Source organism: Saccoglossus kowalevskii, chromosome 15 (genome assembly GCF_978046115.1).
Source record: "Saccoglossus kowalevskii chromosome 15, keSacKowa6.1, whole genome shotgun sequence".
Lineage (NCBI taxonomy): Eukaryota > Metazoa > Hemichordata > Enteropneusta > Harrimaniidae > Saccoglossus > Saccoglossus kowalevskii.
In genome coordinates this window covers 35,823,679-35,845,889 of record NC_140655.1, presented here as the reverse complement: position 1 = coordinate 35,845,889, position 22,211 = coordinate 35,823,679, and the positions used below count along the sequence as shown (strand labels likewise).

General features: G+C 37.0%; 1 protein-coding gene across 1 annotated transcript; it reads left to right on the top strand.

Annotated features, from left to right (window-relative positions):
- Positions 1-918: 918 nt before the first annotated feature.
- On the top strand, positions 919-20,079 carry LOC100367174 (nose resistant to fluoxetine protein 6-like). The gene is made up of 11 exons (XM_085508589.1): positions 919-973; positions 3,795-3,955; positions 5,228-5,297; positions 5,405-5,495; positions 6,170-6,285; positions 9,254-9,421; positions 10,761-10,854; positions 13,329-13,599; positions 16,751-16,937; positions 18,464-18,606; positions 19,963-20,079. The coding sequence occupies exons 1-11, from the start codon at positions 919-921 to the stop codon at positions 20,077-20,079; spliced, it is 1,473 nt and encodes a 490-aa protein (XP_085364715.1).
- Positions 20,080-22,211: the final 2,132 nt, after the last annotated feature.

Here is a 22,211-nt window from a genome sequence, read left to right as displayed (position 1 = left end):
AGTAGGGTATGTCGGAAAGGTGTTTGTGATAGAATGATAATTCAATTATGGTAACTTGGGATCCGGAATCAATCATCGCATTGCAGCGCACACCATTGACTGTGGCCGCAGCATGATATAGGTTCCCAAGGATTCGTTCGTTTATAGGATGTCCATTATGTCGGTCATTAAGTGCTTTGTTCACCTTACCCTTCCCTTTGTAGTTTTTCATTTTGGGTCGGTTAGGGCATTGGTATGATGAATGTGCCTCGTCCCCGCAATGGGAACATGGTGAACAACATTCCTTAGAAAGGTGGCCAACACCACAGCAATTATAGCACGTAGGTGGCGGTCTAACGTTCTCAGACTTCGGTTTCGCGATTGCGTTCGTATTCGCTATGGGTAGTGTATGTCCATTGTTGGCGCTAGCACTCCCCCGTTCTAGCTTTTGGGCCGTATTTGCCTCCAGGTTATCCAGGCGCCGAGTCACAACGCTGTGGATCTGGGCCATCTGTTTCGTCAGCACAAGGAGCGCACCCTTCATATTATCCATATGCGCAGCTGAGTCGTACTCTGTATCGCCGCAATGTGTAACCTGCGCACGTGCTTTCTTAGTCACGCAACGCCTACTATCCCGCTTTGCGACTTCTCGTTCAGCCCGATGACATACCATGGCTGAGCTCGGCAAAAGTCGTGCAGTTTTTAATCTCATGTTGCACTCTGGCCTCTACGCGTTCATCTCAGAGACCCCAGAACACTGATCAAAGTGTTTTGTCTACCAGGGAGTCTTCGATGCCCCCCCCCCCCCGTTCGCGAACGCGACCCAAAGCTATTTCCAACCGGACAAATGGGAAACTCTTTTATCTAGAGTGCTACATAGGTAAAATATATCTGGACATGGTCTACTCTCAATTCGGAAAATGAATGCACCTGATTAACATGGATTACTCATGTGACAGTTTATCAAACATACGGACAAGTCCTACATTTAGAAGTACATATGCTTATTTTACAGTGTTAGGGAATCAAAATCGGACGTGAAAGAGCATGTCCACTCTAACTGGAACATGTGGCAAAAGAATATTGACAAGCAAGCCTGTGCCTCTCTCGAATTAACTTGTGTGTAAGTCTTGCGGGGACGTCTTCTGCTCAAACAGCATAAAGACGCACAACGCGTGCATTGATTTACCGGGAAGTAATTGTGAGTATCAGTTGTCGTTTCGAAGACTCAAAAGTGTCACAATGCAGTGGCGAGAGATGTCAGCCTTTTAAAAATCACACGTGAAATGACATTCAGCTGAAATGTATGCAGCAAGTAACTAATAATACACAAAATCGCTGCACAATGCAATAACTACTTTACGTGACCATAGTACATTTACCAATTACGCCCGTGGTCTTCCATATACAAAAATACATTTTACCCACATTTAATTGTTTCTCACTTTTATTTTTCAAGTCAGTATATCATTAAGACCTGGATTATGATGTTTTAAATATTCAAAAATTAAAAAAAAATGTATTCAATAATATTATATATTATCCTTTGATACTCAACCTCTGAGCCTCTGAGGCTCTGACCTCTGAAAAGTCAACCACACCCTGTCGGTCTCATCAGGGCGAAGATCTTTTCCCTTTCGTTCCAGTATCTGTAGCTGTGACGATATTTCATTGCTGTTGTTAGAGCAATATTTCTTGTTCAGATCAGAGTCTGATTCATAGATAAAATCCCCATATTTTGTAGAAATATTTTGTAGTTGTTCGTTTTGGTTTCCGATTATTGAAAGTATTTTTGTTGATAATATACTTCCTTATAAGAATAGTTTGAATGTTTTTAGACCTATGTCGCTATTTTTGTGCCAAAACTAGCTACTTATGACGGAGTAGTGAACACACGTGACTGGCCATTTAACTCGTATATTCTGAAGTATTCAATGTGTAGCAAAATGGTTAGCGTGTCCACTCATCTTCTCATATGCTTGACTGCATATGTAATTTGAGTATGTAATTTGGTTTGATCGGTTGACCAGAAAGGATTGTATGAATGAGTGAGTGAGTAATATACATATTCATTCCGTTAAATAACTAGCTAATTGCTACGTATTACATATCACCAATTCTACACACACACACAACTACATTTGCATCCTCATTGTAATTTTACAATTTATAAATTTATTTTTCAGATCATCTATGCATGTAGGGTGAAAGTTCACCACTAAGACACTTAAATAAACAACAAAAATAATGCCGCATTTCGAATAAAAATGTCGAATATTTGAGAAATAGCACTACTTGATCACGAGCAATGAATTACTATTTGATCATGAGCACACAAGTTCTTTCAAATTTTGAACACCCTTATCAAACATAGTAGAACTTTCGATATGCAAATAAATTTGTTTCTTTCAACTGTAGAATTAGAAGTCAAAATAAACACCGATAACAAAGTTGCGAGGGATAATCATAGTGAGATAGCGATTTTTATTATAATTAAACTTAATAACTAGTCGTGCAATGAGATTTCTTGTTTATATCATTGTACATTTCGTTTTCCACTGATTTATTTAGAGGCAAGTCATCAATCACAGTAAGATGGCTTTTTCCAAATGATAGAGGTAGTAGTGGAGAGTTAGGCATATATGAAGGCTGACCCTGAAAACTATACTTTCTGATTTGACCTAGTTTAATCTAAGTTTAATCTAGTCACATCAATGTGAAAGTAAATGAGGCTGGAACAATAAGGGTGAAGAACATTCCTCCATTCTGCTTCCTGTAATATTACGTACACGCGATATAGTTTCTACACCGCCCAAAATCCAAAATGTTTGAAAAAGATATATTAAGTGCACATATAGATGATTTTGATCGTTCTTCTTTGATAAAAAGAAATTACCGTTAGAAAGTTTCCATTTTTGAAAATACTGAAAAAAGTAATCCACAATGCGCAACGTTTGGAATGTGCTTATAGTTTTAAAACGCCCTTTCAAGACATTATGCGTTTTCAAGAAACATATGTATTCCCACTGGCGGATCCATGAAGTCTGAAAAGGGGGTTGCGCTTCTATTGACGTGACCGCCACGTCCGCGCTCCTCCGGTGGGCTGGGTTTATCAATTGATTTGTAATTTTGTTCGTGCTGAAGGGGGCGCCTCAACAAAATAGTAGTATATGTATTAGTATTCTCAACTGTTATGCATTACATGCTATATGCAGTGATTCTACAGGTTTATAGTCAGTGTGAAGTACGGTCTGATTCTGCGAAGCGTACCAAAAAATACCCGCTATTTCCCACGGCCTGCGGCCTCGTAAATTAGCATGTATTTTGATACCGACAGTCCCTCGGGGAAATAGCAGTATACTAGTGCATTCAATATGCACTTAATAATAATTTGACGACCAATACAGTTAATACTTGAGCGTTTAGTTATAGTAACACGTCAATCATTGGAAGCCATTTGAGCTGCCATCTTGGATTTGTTGATTAATAACATCTGGGCACATCTGACAACACCATAAATATATGTTGTTGACCTGTAAATTCGAGTCATAGATACTTGGTTCATTATCCTTTTACATGGAACCCAAGATATGGCCCTATATAGAAAACGACAGTCATTGTGGCCGCCAGTTTGAATATTTAAATAGTTCCAAGAACACCATTGTGCCTTTATGCAGTTTCTCACATAATGTGTATGAGATAAAAAAAAACATCTAAAAACATTAGGTAAACCGTAATTTTGTGTAAAGTGATCTGCAGCTAGACTATGGTGTTAACATTTCACTGAAGCATTCACATTTATTTGTTGTTTACAGTGTTTTCTGCAAATGGCGAGTTACCTTTAGACTTCATGGTTACGGGAAACACCAAATCACTTGGAACGTTCAGTCAGTGCGAAGCAGTCAAAGATACCCCAACTGAGTCGTCGTTTGATGCGAATTACTGCCTAGTTACTGTTGATGCATTATTACTACCAGTAAGGAAACCTTTTTTCGCATTTATTCAAGATTGTGGGGGTGTAGCCCGAAACAACTGTTCGAAGCCTCGTATTGTTAGCTACTTATACACTAGCTGCTTTAATTTACGTGTAATCAACAAATCATTCTCTAACTTCCGCCATTTGTTGCCACTCAGAAGCCATGACCACGCCTGCTTCACTGCATAAAATAACTCTACCCATTCAACTGCAAACTGAAACTTTCAGACCAACTGCTTGATTGTGCTCAGTAACACCGTTGCTTATCTCTAATTAATGCAAGAATCACCAGCTGTTATGCGGTCACTGATTGGATTTTCGAACTTTCAGTCACTTGGCCGGTGCATAGTATCAAATAGAGGGGGACAAGGGGGATAGCTGGTACAGGCTACAGGAAATAAAAACGACATTTTACGTTTTAACAGGAAATAAAATGAAAGTTCCATTTACAGTAAAAAATAGGGATTTACACTTTACAGATGCAGCAAATTCCTAAGTATATTTTACATTTTTATAATATTTTTGATAATTACGACATTTAATTCGGAAAATGCTTTATACGCTTACAAAAAATGATATCTTTGTACAAATTACGAACTAATAAAATAGCTTACATTTTACACTTTGCCGTTACATTTTACACTTTGTCTACAAATTTACGTTTTTTATTTATTTAAATTACATTATTAAGAAAAGAAAATCAATTGATTATAGCTTACGAAAATACACTTTGCCGACCGTCCAAATACAATGACAATCGCTTTCTCTAGCAACAAAGTGTTTCTGTGCGTCAAATGCTTTAAATGGGTGTGAACAGTGTTGTTCAAATAGACTACTGTGATTGGTTGCGAAATCGTCCGTCATTTAGAATATATATATAATAAATAAAACAAATAAAATTATAATAAAATAAATATAAATATAAATAGTATATATATATATATATATACTTATAAAACATTATTTATTTTGCGGAACACCATAGACCAAATCAATATCGATGCCCTCAACGGTGTCACGTTCACCCATATATGTTATGGTAGCGATTTGTCGGCAGAGGGCGCCTTGTCAAAAAATGTGTTTAACTAAATGTATATCAATCAACCAGCGTAAACAGAAAAAAAAACATGTGTCCAAAGAAATGAAGCAAACCTGCGCCCGGACACCTATTTGTAAAACATAAAATAGATGAAAATCTATACGTTACAAATAAATTTGTACAGTTGGTTTCATTTGATTGTAACACACACATTAATATGTTTTTATTTATAGTCATTTATGTTAGGATACTGTGTCCCAAAGTCATGCAGGAATGAAGATGTTGTTAAAATAGTGGAAACCGGTAAGTTTAACTCATTTTCACAATTATCGTGGAAAATATTTTAAATAAAATAATAATAATCTAATTGGGTTTCGCATGCTAACAGTCAATGCTTGTTTGTCTTTCAGTGACCAGTAATCTCCCCTTCTTTTTACGGATGCGTTCCACTTCTGTGTGTAACAAGGATTATGATCTGGATGCGGGTGCCATAGCAACAATGTACGTAAATAAATTGGTTGAATGTCTTTAATTTTGTGCCAGAAATATCTTATTTCGATATAGAAATAACCGAATGAAATGTTCATAGATGCAGTCTGTATACCCACATGTTTTGTATTGGCACGCAGAATAACACTAGACAGACAAATGACAAGGCGAACGATGGCACTAAGAAGGTGTCCTTAGCAACGACGTCTGTCAGAAATACCGGTCTAATGCGAAGTCCAACACGGAGAATTACGCTTGTTCGGTGCCAAATAGGCGACAGTTAGAAAATCACAAAAACATCTTAAAGTTTTTAAATACTTATAATTTTATGATACATACACTCTATTTGAATGGACGTGCAATTCAGTGGCGGATCCAGAGGGGGGCCAGGGGGGCCATGCCCCCCCCCCAAAAAAAAACGCATGACAATTCATATCATCTGGATTACGCATAGCTTCTCTGCGATTTACGCTCCGTATATCTTAAGTAAAGCTTGGACCCCCCGCCCCAATACATTTTGCTAGATCCGCCACTGGTGCTTTTCTGTCCCGATTGTACTTGATCAGACAATTTACTAGCACAGAAATGGGCGGGTCATCGACTGAACCATCCGGCGGATAGATTGAGTGACATTTTAGTTTGCACCTAGGTCTATTGGTTGTCATTCAATTACTGTTTTATTCCAGATGTTTCTGTGTCATATTTGGTGCCTTGGTTGTTATCGGTACAATATATGATTTATACATTAGACGACATAATGTCGAAAATGGTTCACCTCACAGTGACAGAGCCGCACATCAAGGTAATTTAACATACAGTAAATACAATTTTGCGTAGTTTCTAGGAATTCTTTAATAATTTTTCAAAATGTTATGACAAACTAGTGCTATAAGAATGCATAGTTACACACTGTTGCACACTAAATGATATTTATAGTGATAGAAATGTACGTTATATTGATAGGATATTTTACTATTTCTATCATGGCTGTGATGTTTGTATACAATTTGGCAATGATTTTCAAATGATTCACCGTTTTTCAAAATACGCCGTTTTTTTTATAAACACATGTTTATAAACTACAATGCATCGTGACGTCCTGACAGCAAAGTGTACGTATGCACACAAATCTTTCTACCTGGCTGTATAATCAAACTGTCGAAAGGATGGACACGTATATAGGCAAACACAATAGACTAATTGTGATAGATTTTCTGACGAACCCTTGACACACTACCAAGCTGAGCTGTGAACGTCATATGGTCACACCTTAGCACAGTCATTAAAATAACACCATTTGTATTTATCTATAGTCTAAACCCCCAACTACTACAACAATTTATGCACTATCTTGTAGTATAATTGTTAGTGAATCTTATCTCTACATCCCATCTACTATGGCTACTATTCGATAAGAAAACGAAGGCTTGGAGGGCTATTTCATAACGGTCATTTGTGTATGCCCATACTTGCACCTCACCGGGTGGTCAGTAGTAAGTTTGAGCTCATGAACACCTACATTTGTTCCACCAGGCATATCAGTTAGGGTGCCAAAATATTGTTGAAATATTTCATTCAGCTCTTTAATCTTGCTTTCTGACAACACAGGATCTAAAGGTACATCGTCGATTGTCTCTAGCATTTTAAGGGGACAAACCCAATGAGATTTAGAGACCGAGTTCCAGGTTCATTTTCCCCCTCATCTTCTGGTCGTTCCATGGCCAAACCTAGGGATGCACTGAATATCCGTATCAACATTCTTTATACTATCACCTTACCCTCCCGCATTTCTTCATCATATTTATACCGTACAACTTAGTTTTACCCTTTTTATCAATTCGATAATCAACCGACCCGACCCATTATATAACTTGCCTTGCATTTGCATTCACAACTTATCAGTTTATGTGGGCAATAACAGTAACACTTTACCACCTACCACGAACTTGCAGGGTTTAGTTTTTTTGTCAAAGTGAATACAATATCGCGCACTTGATTTACCCAGTTCTATTTGTGTCATGTGACAAGTTATTTCTAATCTGTCTTTTCAATAATAACATACTCGTATTTGGTCTTGCCTTCAGGGTTTGACACTTCGCCTGTTCACAACTATCTAATTGTCATGGGACCCCTCACTGTCCTGTCATACAGTGGTTCAAATAGAGAAATCCCAAACTAGACTGTGGTGTTTCTCTGTACGCAAACAACAACAGTGTTACATATCTGTCCCAGTCTTTCAGACGGAATGGCTACTAATTGTTGGAATGACAACAACCGACTCACCTCTCTCATCACCTCACTTACAAACTGGTTACTTTGATTGTTCAACAATTGTTCAGAAACCCTACACGACTATTTATATACGGCACATATGATCTTTTCTCCCTTAATATCATCTTGTTTTTGCTTAAATGCAATACGGAAATACTCCTCTAAAGCCTCACCTTCATAACCTTCATAATAAAATAATAAAAAACATTTTGTGAGTTTCCTTTTGGGGAGTTTCTGTTATAGGTGGCATAGTGAATTAACATGGCCACGTAAAAAATATTCAAATAAAGTGAAGGAGACGCCTATTATTGCAAATACATGCTGAAATAAGAATTCGAGATACAACTTGTTAAACATATTATTATTGTAACACATTCCACTTTGACACCAAATGTCATGAGGTTGAATTTTTTAGCACAAACAATACTCGTGACTGTGGGTTATTTTTACATTGGTCCTCTCAATATATAACCAGATCAGAATTCATCTAACAGTGGATAACGGTCGTAATATAGTAAATACGTGGTGTAACGTCACTCGCATGTAATGAAAATCATAGATGTAATATGCTTTAGCAAAACACCATGTACAATAAACAATTAACTCCCAAACAATACAATCAATAATAACAATAACAAATACTACTCTTAAATTCGCTACACTAATGTGAATGTGTGTACGAGTCACTAGTAACAAATGCCATGTGGTCAGTCGTGGGTGTTCCTCTGAAGATGAAATCGATGATTTCCTTGTCTTTAATCAGCACACTATTTAGTGGCTTGGCATGTTAACGTCAGTTAGTGGCTTCTATTATTAACCTGGTAAAGCTCTCATGGTCCATATACATACAGCCTAGCTCGAATCTCTTCACAACTTGCATGGAGAGACCCTGACCATAACCTACTCACACATCGGTCGCCAAGGAAAGACTGCCTATACTCCCAGTTCCATTGGGGTTTTCGAGGAGTGAGGGATATGGACATAGGTTATTTCAATCCTTTGTAGCAGTAGTCAAGTCCTTCCAGTAGTCAAGTCAGTGACCTTGTCTATCGAGTTTAACAGTAATTCAGCCATTTAATTTAGTTTCCTATACAATGATTCCCAATGTTCTTCAGCCAAGTTAGTTATACAGTTTGGTAGTAATTCTCATCACAAAATTCTTCCTACCTGGCTATATAATTAAACTGTCTAGAGACATGTATACTGGTAAACAGAAAAGACTAATTGTCACAGTGTTTTTACACTAACAAATATTTCGGAATTTAGAGTGACCGCATGTCTATTTTCTCGGTGCGTATCTGGTCTCACAAATAGTTAACAGTCATGTTTTCAATTTGCGTGAGTCAAATATTCGTCGAATGTATAAATGTTTTGTACCGAAAAATAAATCTAGATATCGTATTTAGACTAATCATGTGTAAAGTAGAATAAATTATGTGATGAATGGACTTTTGAAAAACTCATAATAACCATTCTTCTTCTGTTGTGCTTTTTATTAGGGTATGTCCATCAGTTCGTCTTGGCGTGTTCGTTCCTGGAAAATGGTCGTAAGATTCTGTCAGCCAAAGTAACCTCTCCATATCTGCTGTGTTTGAACGGAATACGTGTACTCAGTTTTTCGTGGGTGTTCATTGGTCACGTGTTTATGATACTGTTGTTTGTCACAGGTACGTATCAATGTACATGTTCAGTTACTGAATTGAATTGAAGGAACAGATAAACAATGTATCGGAAATTCCTATATTACATTCATGTTAAAGCACGGCTCCATAATACCGAGATTGCATCAGTGCGTTATGAAAAAATGTGATTTGCATGGCCCGCTCAGTTGATTATTACTTGGTACATGGATGTTAGCATTTCAAACGGAGGTGTTAATTCCATGTGCTAACATCTCATGCTACACTATTACTAGTATCTGTTTTGAAAAGTCTTTCGTCACGCTTTGTTCAACACTCAAGTAAGCCACTCATAGTTTTCTGGGTTTGTTTTGTTCATAATTGACAGTGAAACACTAGTAATATTCCATTCCTGTCAAATACAGCAATTTGACAGTTACTTTTATTCGAATCTCCTGATCGCGTCACCGAGAGTGTTATCCGCAAAATTCTTTCTATGTAGACGTATCGATGTTATTGAGAATAGTAATACACTTCGTTCTCGATTGAATGTAGTGTATCTATGCTGTAGTTTTAGTTGCTTTACGCAAGGAAATACAGCCACGCAGGACATACCGCATCACTCGTGAAAATTCATACTCCACAAACATAAGGATTAGTGTTAGGGTTGTCATGGCGTTGGCATTATCCACTGCGCTGCGCACTTCAAATAATTGTTACGTTCACACGACAGCATTTTATCTGAGCCCGAAGTCTCGAGCCAGCAAAAATGGTCGTGTATACGCGTTCGGCTCTAGCCAAGTTCGGCTCAACTCCGATAGGGTTGAGCCCCGACATACGCATCGGGGCCCTTCTATCGGAGCCCAAAACTACGTCCTCAATCGTCTTCTTCAAGTAACCTCTCATTTCAATTATGGCGGAGACAGCATCTTTCGTAATTTCACATAATTTCCGGCTTCACGAAGAGGTACTCGCCCTAATATATATTTGGCAGAGTAAAGAATTACTGCGATAGATTGAAAGGTCAATGGGAAACAGACAAAAATGCCTGCAGGATGTAAACAAACACACATTCCGGCATTATGTTATTAGCATTTTCTTATGAAACAAACATGTACATACAAGACGACGAGATGTACTGCTTTATTTAGAATGAAGCTATATTCTTTATTGAGCATGTAATTTTTATATTTTAATTTAAAAATAATAGTTTAATTAAATTCATGTGTGAAGCAAGTCCGTGATAGCAGTCATCTTGAACATTTCACGCATTTCTCGCTGAAAACCTTTCATTGTTTGCAATCTTTTGTTTCCTGCAAAATAACGAGTCTATTTCACAACAAAATAATATTTTTTTTATACTGATATATTGCTTTGTACTTGATAGAAAACAAGAAGTATTTTCTCGACTGTTTCAACGGATTTTGGTATCAAGCGATATGGAACGCAACGTTTTCTGTGGACTCATTTTTCTATTTAAGGTATGTGAAGTTAGAATACTATTAGGAAGGGGTGAATAGGGTAGAATTGGTAAATCAATGTGCATGAAGCAATATACACAAACCTCGGAGACAAACAGCACTTAAATGCTTGTTACCTTTGGTATCGATGTTTTGAATATTGAGTAAAGGTCATGATAATCATGAGGCTAACATTTCAAATTGTACGAAATAAACAACAACAATAACACCCCTGTAAATTGGGCTCCTTGATATCTCGAAACTTAAGGCATATGTATAATGGATATATAACATAAGCAACAAGTTTACGCTACACGAGTAAGGTTTAAACAACACACTTTATTCCACACACGTAAGGGGTGGGAAGGAAATACCTGACCCGTTATAAGGGGTAGTGGGATACACGTTGCATAATAGAAAAATAATAATTACGCAATAATATTATAATACTTCCGCGCGTGTAAGGGGTGGAGGGGTGGGTAGGAAATGCCTAAATCGGAAATGCAGATGATTGTCTAACATAGAAACATGTATCCATAAAACTACAACACGAAATTACATAAATAACGGACAACAACGGACGCAAATAATACTGGCAATAGGACACAGCCCTGCCTACGTATATATTTTCTATCAAGTCTCCGCTAACAGTGGTGACGAAGGTAGTTGTAGAATGCAGTCAGAAGCACCTTAGTTGCAGAACACACGCTGCACACTCAGTCGACGACGCTACCAATCATTACAGCGAGTATCCTATATTCGTAACTTGTAGAAGAAAGCTGTCCGGGTGGACTCCCGTGCATCACAGAACACACCAGTAGCCAGCAACATACATTATAAGCTGCATCTAGTTCTAAGCCAAAATCGGGAATCTCAGTTACTGGCGAGTTTCCCGACTCGTTATCAGCAGTTGGACAGATGATGCATTATGAATTTGTAATCCAGAGTGCATTGTTCAAACATTACTGGTAAATGCATGATTAGTGGAGACATGGAAATCGGTATAATTAACTGTCTGCCAGCGAAACGACGTCCTCTAGAATAAATCACAAACTTCCATGATGCAATACTATGGCTCACTGTACTTACAATATCGGACATTCACAGTAAGAGTGTTTCAACTCATTCAGGTATCAGTTTCATAAGTAGGAGGTTCACTGCCATTGCTTGTTCATCATCTAACCCTTCACAAATGTGCACATCTTTAGTGCTTTCCTTACTTGCAATTGTGATTGTTTCCACCAAATCTCATCTCATAATTTTAAGAGGTTAGCATGATCTAACCCTTTCAATCCTTTCAATCCTGTAATCTATCTGTCCCAATCTCTCTTTCACAACGTAATTTACTTGCCATTGCATTTTTAGTTTATCATGTTCTGTGGGTAGCAGTAGTAGAACATGACCACCTACCTCAAATAGACGCTGCTTGGCCGTTTTGTCATATTGAAATTTGTATTATGACTGGGCCTTAGATAACTCAATTCGAGCCAGTTTACATGTTCCCCCCAATCTGCCATACACCTCTAGCACTTACTTGTAGATGGACTTCAATCTCTCCAGAAGTAGACTCACCTGTTCACAATTCTCTCAAGATTGACATGGGATCTCTGACCGTTCTCCCATACAAGTTCAAAAGGGTTTTCATTTTGTGCATTAGGCAAATAATAATAACCTACATACCGATCCCAATCCTTTGGTCTTTCGTCACACATTATCCTGAGTGTTGTGCCATTGAATATTTCCACAAGTCCATTGCAAGCTGGATGGTAAGAAGTGGCAGTAATACGCCTAATGGACAAGATACTTACCTCTTTCATCAGGTCATTCACAGATTGGCTTTCAAGATCAGTCAGATTATGTTCAGGAACACCCAACTGTAAATTTCAATCAATGCTTCAGACACAACTTCTGTTGTGATCCCTTTAAAAAGCACTGCATTGAAATATCTTTTGACATAATCCATGAATGTCATTCTCATTCAAATCGTATAGTTTTAACAGGGCAAATGAAGACTAACATACACTACAATGGCTTTACCCCTAAACCTACATACATGTTCAGACCAGACTTCAAGCAAATACCTCAAAATGAACCTTAAAAGCATCCATATCCATATCCTTAAATTCAGACAATTTAGGAAGTTTAACATCCATTCTTTAGTCATCTAAAATTGATCACCAGTTCCTCCTGCTCCCCCGGTTATTTGTTTTCATTCTTTCCAATTCAAATTGCCTTTCTCTCTCCTTTTCCACCATTTTCCTTTTTTCAGACCGTTCCCCTTTCTTTGTGCCTTGTGCATGTGCTTTTCACCTCTCCGCCTGCATCCCTAGTATGCTGCTGATGCTGATTATTCTCTTATCAATGTGTTCTTCTACTCCTCTCTTCCTTCCTATCTATCGCCATAAACCAAAAACAAAACACCACCATCACAATATGCAACATAAACATGATTTAATGTTTGACATTCGTGACAGTTATGTGTTCTCTATTTGCAGTGGTTTGTTAGTGACATACCTATCAATGAAACAGATGGCTAGTAACAATGGTAAAATAAACTGGTTGGTGTATTACATTCATCGCTATTGGAGAATAACATGGGTGTTGTTGTTTGTAATGTTGTTTTATACATACCTCATTCTACACATGTTCGATGGACCGATGTATCAATTGACCTATGAAGATGCAAGGAAGAAATGCAATGAGTATTGGTGGACGAATATGTTGTATATAAACAACTGGTACCCCTTTCCAGGTGTTGGCGGCCCCGTAAGTAGGACGTAATTTTAGTACTTGTTCTATAGTAACTATTTTTTATATAATGAAAATGTCTGAAATGTTGACCAATAATAGTACTATTAACTAACCAATAGTATACACACATATTTCTTGTTCGAGTTTGGTAGCCAGAGTAAAATAATGCTAATTAATGTAAGTCATGCTCTGTGAAAGTTTACTGACTGAAGCGACGTTCCATTTCATTATGTGATTCGAAGTTAGTATTTTCTATATTTAGAAATGTAGACGAAATTACTTGTTAAACTTTCAATACGGAGGTCGGTTTTGCCGGGGATTTCTTAAAATTGTTAGTCAATCATCACCCCAACGAAACAAGTTATTACAGAATACATCAATATTGATAAGTGATAAATTATCTTAGGCCAATTAAAATGTGACCATTAGTGTGCCTTTGGAATCTTGGACCGTACATCTAACTGTAACGCCGTCGCTGATTGGCTGTTGAGCTGGAATGACAATTTTTGGTTTCAAATACCCCAGGAATGTGTTCTATTAGTGTGTAATTAGGTGTAGTTAGTATTTAAGGGATTTTTCCACACAAAAACACCGAATTCGGCCGAATTTTGTTATCGGTTGGCTTAATATAACCCCAGCGGTTCGTATTTTTGTGAAAGATTGGTATTTTTGTCCTGATTTGTAGGAATCTGAAAAACGCGTTTCACAATTTGTCTCTTATTTAGTTTTGTGCCGCATTCAAGATGGCGGCCCCCATATAGTAAATATCGCATTTCTTTTATTATCACGTGTGTGCCAGCTGACTGTGGTATTTTACTACGTGCACATGAACTTTTAAGGCATTTAATTTCTACTTCCCCGTACTTCTTGAAAGTCAAAGCTATGTCTAAAAAATATGGTATACTCGTGCTGCATCATTAAAACCTTGAAACTGGGGCATGTTAAGTGATTTCGGCTGACAGTTGACATGACCAATGTTTTCATATTCGACATGTGTAATAAAAAAGTTATTAATGTGTAGACTAGATTTACAATCACGTTCTTATTTCACCGCGTAGTGTATTGGATGGGTATGGTATCTGGCATGTGATATGCAGTTCTATTGGCTCAGTCCACCAATACTTATTCTGCTTTACAGGTACGTTATTTTGACAGTCTTTACTTGCCAAAGGGAATATTCAGATCTAGTTCGCATCAGTCAAAACCACTGTTACAATTTTGAGAATAATTCGTTGAAACATTAACCAGTCAGCTGGTTCTTTCAAACAAGTTACTAAAACATAGAAAGAAAACATATTTTGTTGATACGAAAATAAAGTACCAAAGTCTGGATAGATTGACTTAGATTATTTTCTTTTACCTGTTTTACAACAGCTTTCCAACCTCTCGATACCGTTACAATATTTATGTGCGTGTATGACAACTGTCAACAAACTATCAACTGTTGATGTCTTTATGTATTATAGGTCTTGGAAATGGGGCATGGGGTTGATCGCATCGCTATGTGTTGCGTGTTGGTGTGTCGTCGCTCTTATTGCTACACATTTTGGAGAAGTTGCTTCTATTTTCCATGAGTAAATATCTTTACATTATTTCACTGCAAATTAACTAAACTATTCACCAAAATGATGTCACGTATTAAATTTTCATGTTATAAGGAAACATAATTATGTCGTTATTGTTAATGTACATGAAAGGTTCATTGGTATTTACGTGTTCATAAATCTGGGTCTCTGAATATCCATGTATTTGACTTCTGTGACTGTGAATGTCCATGAACATAGGCCTACAAATGTTCATAAACCTCTTAGTCCACGTAACAATACGGCCGTGGCACCGACCTGGGTCTCTGACTATCCACAGACTTGGTTCTCCCAGTGTAAATGATGTTTGTTTCTGAACATATGTCTCACAAATTTTGGCTTGTTCATTAATCTTCATCTGTAATATGTGCCACACCAAATGTGCGGCGAATGACTGAATGTGTGACTGAAGTAGTGTGGTCGACAATTTCAGGTAAGAGCAAATATAATTACACTCTGAATTCAAGGTCAATGATTTAAAGTCATCTATGAATGTTAATTAACGAGTGGTAAGCATTATCATATGAGATACTATGATACGATATGCTTATTGTTTAAACAGGAGTAATATGCGATATTTATACTAGGTCACGTGACAGGTTGTTATTTTTTGACACATGGTAAAACAATAACACCGACACACCGAGCGAAACCCTGGGATAGTATCATATTTTTGCAACCTAGCTAGGGCTGGCAACTTTGTGGGAACGTAGGAGATTATTGTCAAGCATTAACAGTTTTTGTTTCTAATAAAACGTTCCATGCCAGTGCTCGCGAACGATAACGATCTCAACTTACTTGGGTGCATATTCACAATTGTATGCAAATTTATACTACAGAAGCCAATTGTTCAGTGCCACTCATTGATAGACTATATAATTTGGTAGTTGCCAATAATACATATATGTAAATCAGTATTGTACCATCATATTTTACATCAGCATCAGTAACTTTCACATGAACAATGTTCACATTTCGTTTAAACAAATATGCATTGTATTACGTCATATAAGAATCATTCTCAGCGTGTTGAGACGACCAAATCACTTCATCGAATTGTTATTCGATATATTAGATATTAGATATTAGATTAGCTATTAGATATAAGTCTTCATTCATTTGCTTGACAGATCAATAGTCTTATATGAAATAAATATATTCTCATGACAACCAATTATAATATGACAATTATTGATTGTGCTCGTTGGCACACATTGTTTACAGCATTTATAACATCTTCTTGTTGACAGAAACTTTGATCCATATGGTTACGCCTAATTAAATCACCTTTCTCTGTCTGACACTTCCCAAGGAGGTACAATGATAACATCAATGATGCAAATGGTAATGACGTTGTATATGGGAAATCATACACACGGTGGCCTGTGTACATGGTTGGCATGATTACAGGATATATACTTTATAGATTGGAGGGGAAAAAGTTCGAAATGAGCATGGTAAGTAATGCTCGCAGTATTATTTGAGAAGTGGGCACGTTATGGGTCATATTAGTTGATGTTTCATTTACTGCGAGATTTCACGTATATATATATATACTTCTGACATCATTCTCTGGGTGGTAGGCATTTGTAGTCAGTGGTTGGTGTGTAGCCATTGCTACAGGATTGGCTATAATCTATGGTCTATGGTACACAGTAGAAGGACACTATATGCCACAATGGTTAGCTGTGTTATATATCACACTTAGTCGTCCAGCATGGGCTGCAGCATTGGGTTGGATGACAATAGCATGTGTCACAGGATATGGAGGTAATAGTAAATTTCATCATTACATATACCAGACAAACATTACATTAATGAGAACAACAGCATATATTTCCGGATGATCATCTCAAAACACATTTTTGTCGGCCGATATATTCCCAGGGACCCACATACAAGGGTATATGTTATACACAACATTAACACAACTTGTTCATTTCGACCATGAATAACATGCGCAGTTCAGCCCAGGAGTATGGTGCTCTGAATTTGATATGCGAGAATATCGATCTTCTCGCAGCATGTATAACCCATAATTACTTGACAAATTTCTGCTTTGAAAAAGGAATAACCCGTGGCATTGCTACTTAGTCTGCTGCCGAGAAAAACGCTGTTTCTTGCGTAAGCGCAATGAAATACTAATTTCTTGTTGGGTTCTAGGTTCTACTCGTTTCGAGCTACTAACATCATATAATGTTGCGTTATAATTTAACAAATTAGCGAGGTTGAGAAACAACAATGAGTAATGTGTCAAACAAAAGCGTATACTTTGAATAATGCAAAAGTTCAAAAGCTACAAAACCGCTGTTTATATCACGTTGCTATGTGTGAATTTCCAATTCTCCTAACGTGTTTTCTTGTAATATACTACCATAGTACGAGGTGACGAGAAGCTATGTTTGTTTTAAAAACACCTAATAGTGTCGGGTAGTAGTTTCTGAGAATATTGCATGCTAAAGTCATTCATTGATGATGCACGATAGTTTGTTGTAGAAACACAGACAGATTTGGTTTATTACATACTGACATCGAGTACAAACGGTACATAACTAATAGTTACAAAATTCACACTCTTTATAGCCGGAGTCCGAACCTAAAAGCGAACGCATGTGATTGGTCTGAATTAAAGTGCTCTGATTGGCTGAGGAAATAAGAAATAATGTTCCATTAATTTTTCTTATAAATGATTGTGACATAAACTAGGTAGTTATCAGTACGTGGCTCGGTCGTGGCTCCGAGCAAGCAAAACAAACAAAACTAAAACAGTGAGAACAGTTGTGAATAAACTAGAACTAAAGAGTGAAAACATGGATTGATTAAACACGGAGTTAAAAAGTATGAGATTCGCTAAAAATAGTGTAATAATTCTGAATTTGAATTCAAAACAAGTAAAAAATACAATGTTTTCAGCTGAATATCTTTACATTTACAAAATAGTTGACAATTATGGCGAATGCCAACGTCACGATGACGTCATGTGTACGATTCTAACACCATACTGCAATAAAAGCGCAGTCTATTGCAAAATGTGCAATATATTAACACGTTTGACAATAATTAGTTTTCGTACGTGTACCATGTTTCCCTGTTTTGAGCAGTTGATCATACATCCGCAATCACTATGAACAGTCTTCACGGTTGTGTGATCTCGATTTAATCTAGTTTATTCAGTTTCAGGGAAGAGTTACAGGTCTACTAGTATATAGGACCATATATAGGACCTTGCTTTAGCCAATCAGATGGCTAGATTCAGATTAAACACGTTATAATTAATCACGTGATTTTATATTTAGGTCCAGTCAACACTATTCTGTCATGGAAGATTTGGATACCATTGTCACGACTCACATTCAGTGCGTACATGATACATCTTCCTGTCATTGTCATGGGATACATGAGCCGTGATAGGTTGTTATTCTATGACGTATATAATTTGGTGAGTAAACTCACACGTGATATGTTGTTGTTCTATGACGTATATAATCTTGTGAGTAAAATCACTCGTGATAGGTTCTTATTCTATGACTTTTATAATCTTGTGAGTAAATTCACTCGTGATAGGTTCTTATTCTATGACGTACATAATCTGGTGAGTAAATCCACTCGTGATACGTTGTTATTCTATGACGCGTATAAGCTGGTGAGTAAATTCACACATGATAGGTTCTTATTCTATGACGTATATAATCTGGTGAGTAAATTCACTCGTGACAGGTTGTTATTCTATGACGTATACAATGTGATGCGTAAATTCACACGTGATATGCTGTTATTCTATGACGTATATAATCTGGTGAGTAAATTCACACGTGATAGGTTGTTATTCTATGATGTATATAGTCAGGTGAGTAAATTCACACATGATAGGTTGTTATTCTATGACGTATATAATCTGGTGAGTAAATTCACACATGATAGGTTGTTATTCTATGACGTATATAATCAGGTAAGTAAATTCACACATGATAGATTGTTATTCTATGACGTATACAATCTGGTGAGTAAATTCACACTTGATAGGTTGTTATTCTATGACGTATATAATCAGGTAAGTAAATTCACACATGATAGGTTGTTATTCTATGAGGTTTATAATCTGGTGAGTAAACTCACTCGTGATAGGTTGTTATTCCATGACGTAGAGAATGCGAAGTGTAAATTCACCCGTGATAAGTTGGTATTCTATGACGGTGAATTTACACGGACAGTTAAAACATTTAAATATCAGTTTGCATTTGCTACTGCACAGTTCTAGATATTATATTGTGAAGCATGAAATTATGCAAATGTTCTCTCTAGCAGTAAAACTGTTTTTATATGCAAAACTATCTAAACATTTCTACCTATGACACACAGGAAATCATTATATTTTGGTCATAAGTTAAGTATTGAAGAGCAGATTATTTTTCTTTTATTGAGTAAGAAGGCATTTTGTCGATGACCTGATGGTGTTTCATAATAAGTTAAATTTAATATTGCTCATTTTAATTAGTTATTTGTGGATGTGGATATCATATCTATTCCTACAGCGAATGTCTATCTCTACAAGTATTCAGATGTTCAATCTTCTCATAATAAAAAATACCCATCTCCCTCACATTTCCTGTTAGTTTCATTATATTCTATTTACTCAACTATTGCCTGAAAATCGTGGCTACACAATGATTATATGGTGTAGAAAATACACTCTGCCTTTCAGTCCTATTATTGAGTTCGTGCCTAGAAGAGTCATTTTTTCGTCGTTCATCAATTGCAAACTAAAACATATACACTTTTTGATTTTGACTTGCAGGTTTATTTGATACTTGGGGGAATTGTCCTGACTTTTGCTGTGGCGTTTACCATATCCGTATTTTTAGAAAGCCCAACCATTGGTTGGGAGAAAATAGTATTGAAGAGAATGAAATAAACATTAAGAGTCTGTGATGATAGGTAACTCATTCGTTACAATGCAAAGAAGGGCAGTAGTATCAGCTGCTGCTTCAATTTGATATCAGACATCATTAAAAGTATGTAATTGATTTTCTGATTCATGCACTCATTTGTCCTATGCTTTAGTGATGTTTTCTCCCGAAGTATGTCTTATGACACAGTGTTATGTTATACCAGGAAAAATCAGCACAGGACAGTAGAACACAATTCTCTGATGGAAAAAGTTATTGCGTGTTCGTATAATTTAAACTGAAACTTAAACACGTTAACTGAAACGCTATTATTTAGAAAAGGACTCTTATGTAAACCATGCAAGCCTTGCCTTAAGTGACAGTCGTTCATATTGTTTTATTATTTTATAAGCAGTGTAGATTTATCTTACTACAAATGTTATAGCAATGAGGGGAAAGTAGTTTCAAACTTTTAGCGAGTCATGTGTTACTTAGGTTCTATGGTTAAATATACACGTGTAATTCGCATGGAGTGATTAAGCATATCGGGAACTCAGATTCAAAACATCACAAGCTGATAACTTGGTTGGTAGGCCCCATAATATTGGTGTTGGATGCTTTCAGTTTCCAGAATATCCACTACATTAATAGTGACGTAGAAAGCAGTATTAGTTTGAATAACGAATGTTTGCAATAGTTAAATACTTATGAGGGTAATATCACGATTTGTGAGGGTAATATCACGATTTGTGAGAGTAATATCACGATTTGTGAGGGTAATATCACGATTTGTTGCCTGCCCAAGGGATGGTGGTCACCAACAGCCCAAGGGCAGACATTAAATCGTGTTATTGCCCGAATAACCATGTATTATTTATTTTATCACATCGAGCAGACATCCACCATGCACAACTCCATCTACCATACAGCACTCACGCCCGTTCTCCCACAAAATAACAACACTTATAATTGAAGTATGCAATATTTCATTTTATGTGAGTTTCACATTACTCAATAACATACAAACATTATTTGCTGAAAAAATGTGAAATACACTCAATCAATGTTATTTTCAGCCACGGATACGCTTTTTAGTAACCGTGTTTCAGCAGTGTGAATCACTCAATTTATCGAGAGTAACATTTTTGAAATGAATTGAAAAATTCTCAAACACGTAAGTTATTTTATCACTCTCCAGAGTCAGAGTGCCATGGAAGTGACTGAAATTACTTTCTCACCAACGTACCACACATTTTATTCAAAAGTCGCACAGCTTTAGAGCGTTTTCGGTTAGCATCGGCGTGGAACGAGTAGAAAATTCTCACAGCGTAGTACGGGTCGCAGCGACCCCGGCTGCGATGTTTCAGTGGCCGCGGCTATGCCGTACATTTTTGCTTCGCATAAAAAATACCCAAGATATCAAAACAGAATATCTTACTTGATACCCATTCTCACACGTTCGCTGTCTATATCGGATGGCTAATATCCCTTCAAACCCTTGAAAGCAAACCCGAAAGCAATAACGGCCGGGCAGTACCAGTGCAGCGAACGACAATTTGTTATGCGCAGTAGTTTCACGGACGTCATCCATGTAATATCCATTTGGCGGGCAATATACCATGAAATATCCAGTTTTATGAGTCTCAACCAATCACATAATGCGTAACAGCAGTGAGATGTAAGAGAACATTAATAACATGCACAAAGTGTATCACACCACGACGTTGGTGAATATGACACTACTGTCAAACTTGAAAGCTGATAGAATTAATATCACATAGCGGTGGATAGTTATCTGTAAAGTGTGATAATTCAATTTTACAGAATAATGATGAATTATAAGTGGAGGGAGGCGTTAACTTCGCAGGGCAATAGTGCATTCAGCGCACATGGTGATATTAAATGGATTTCACAAAGTAATGCAGCTGAAATAATTATACAGTGCAATAATGAGTTGTTAAATTAGCGAATTATTCTCACACGGTAGTATAGATATGTGGGTCTGCAAATACCAATTGTTCATGGCTATTATCGCTATTTGGGCTACATAACCATACATTTATAGATTCAGCATAGCCTTTTGGCTTCTGCGTTTCCGCCCTTGCCTGCCAACACACCGCAAATGTGCATGATTATATGTATCAAAACGTAGCTACCA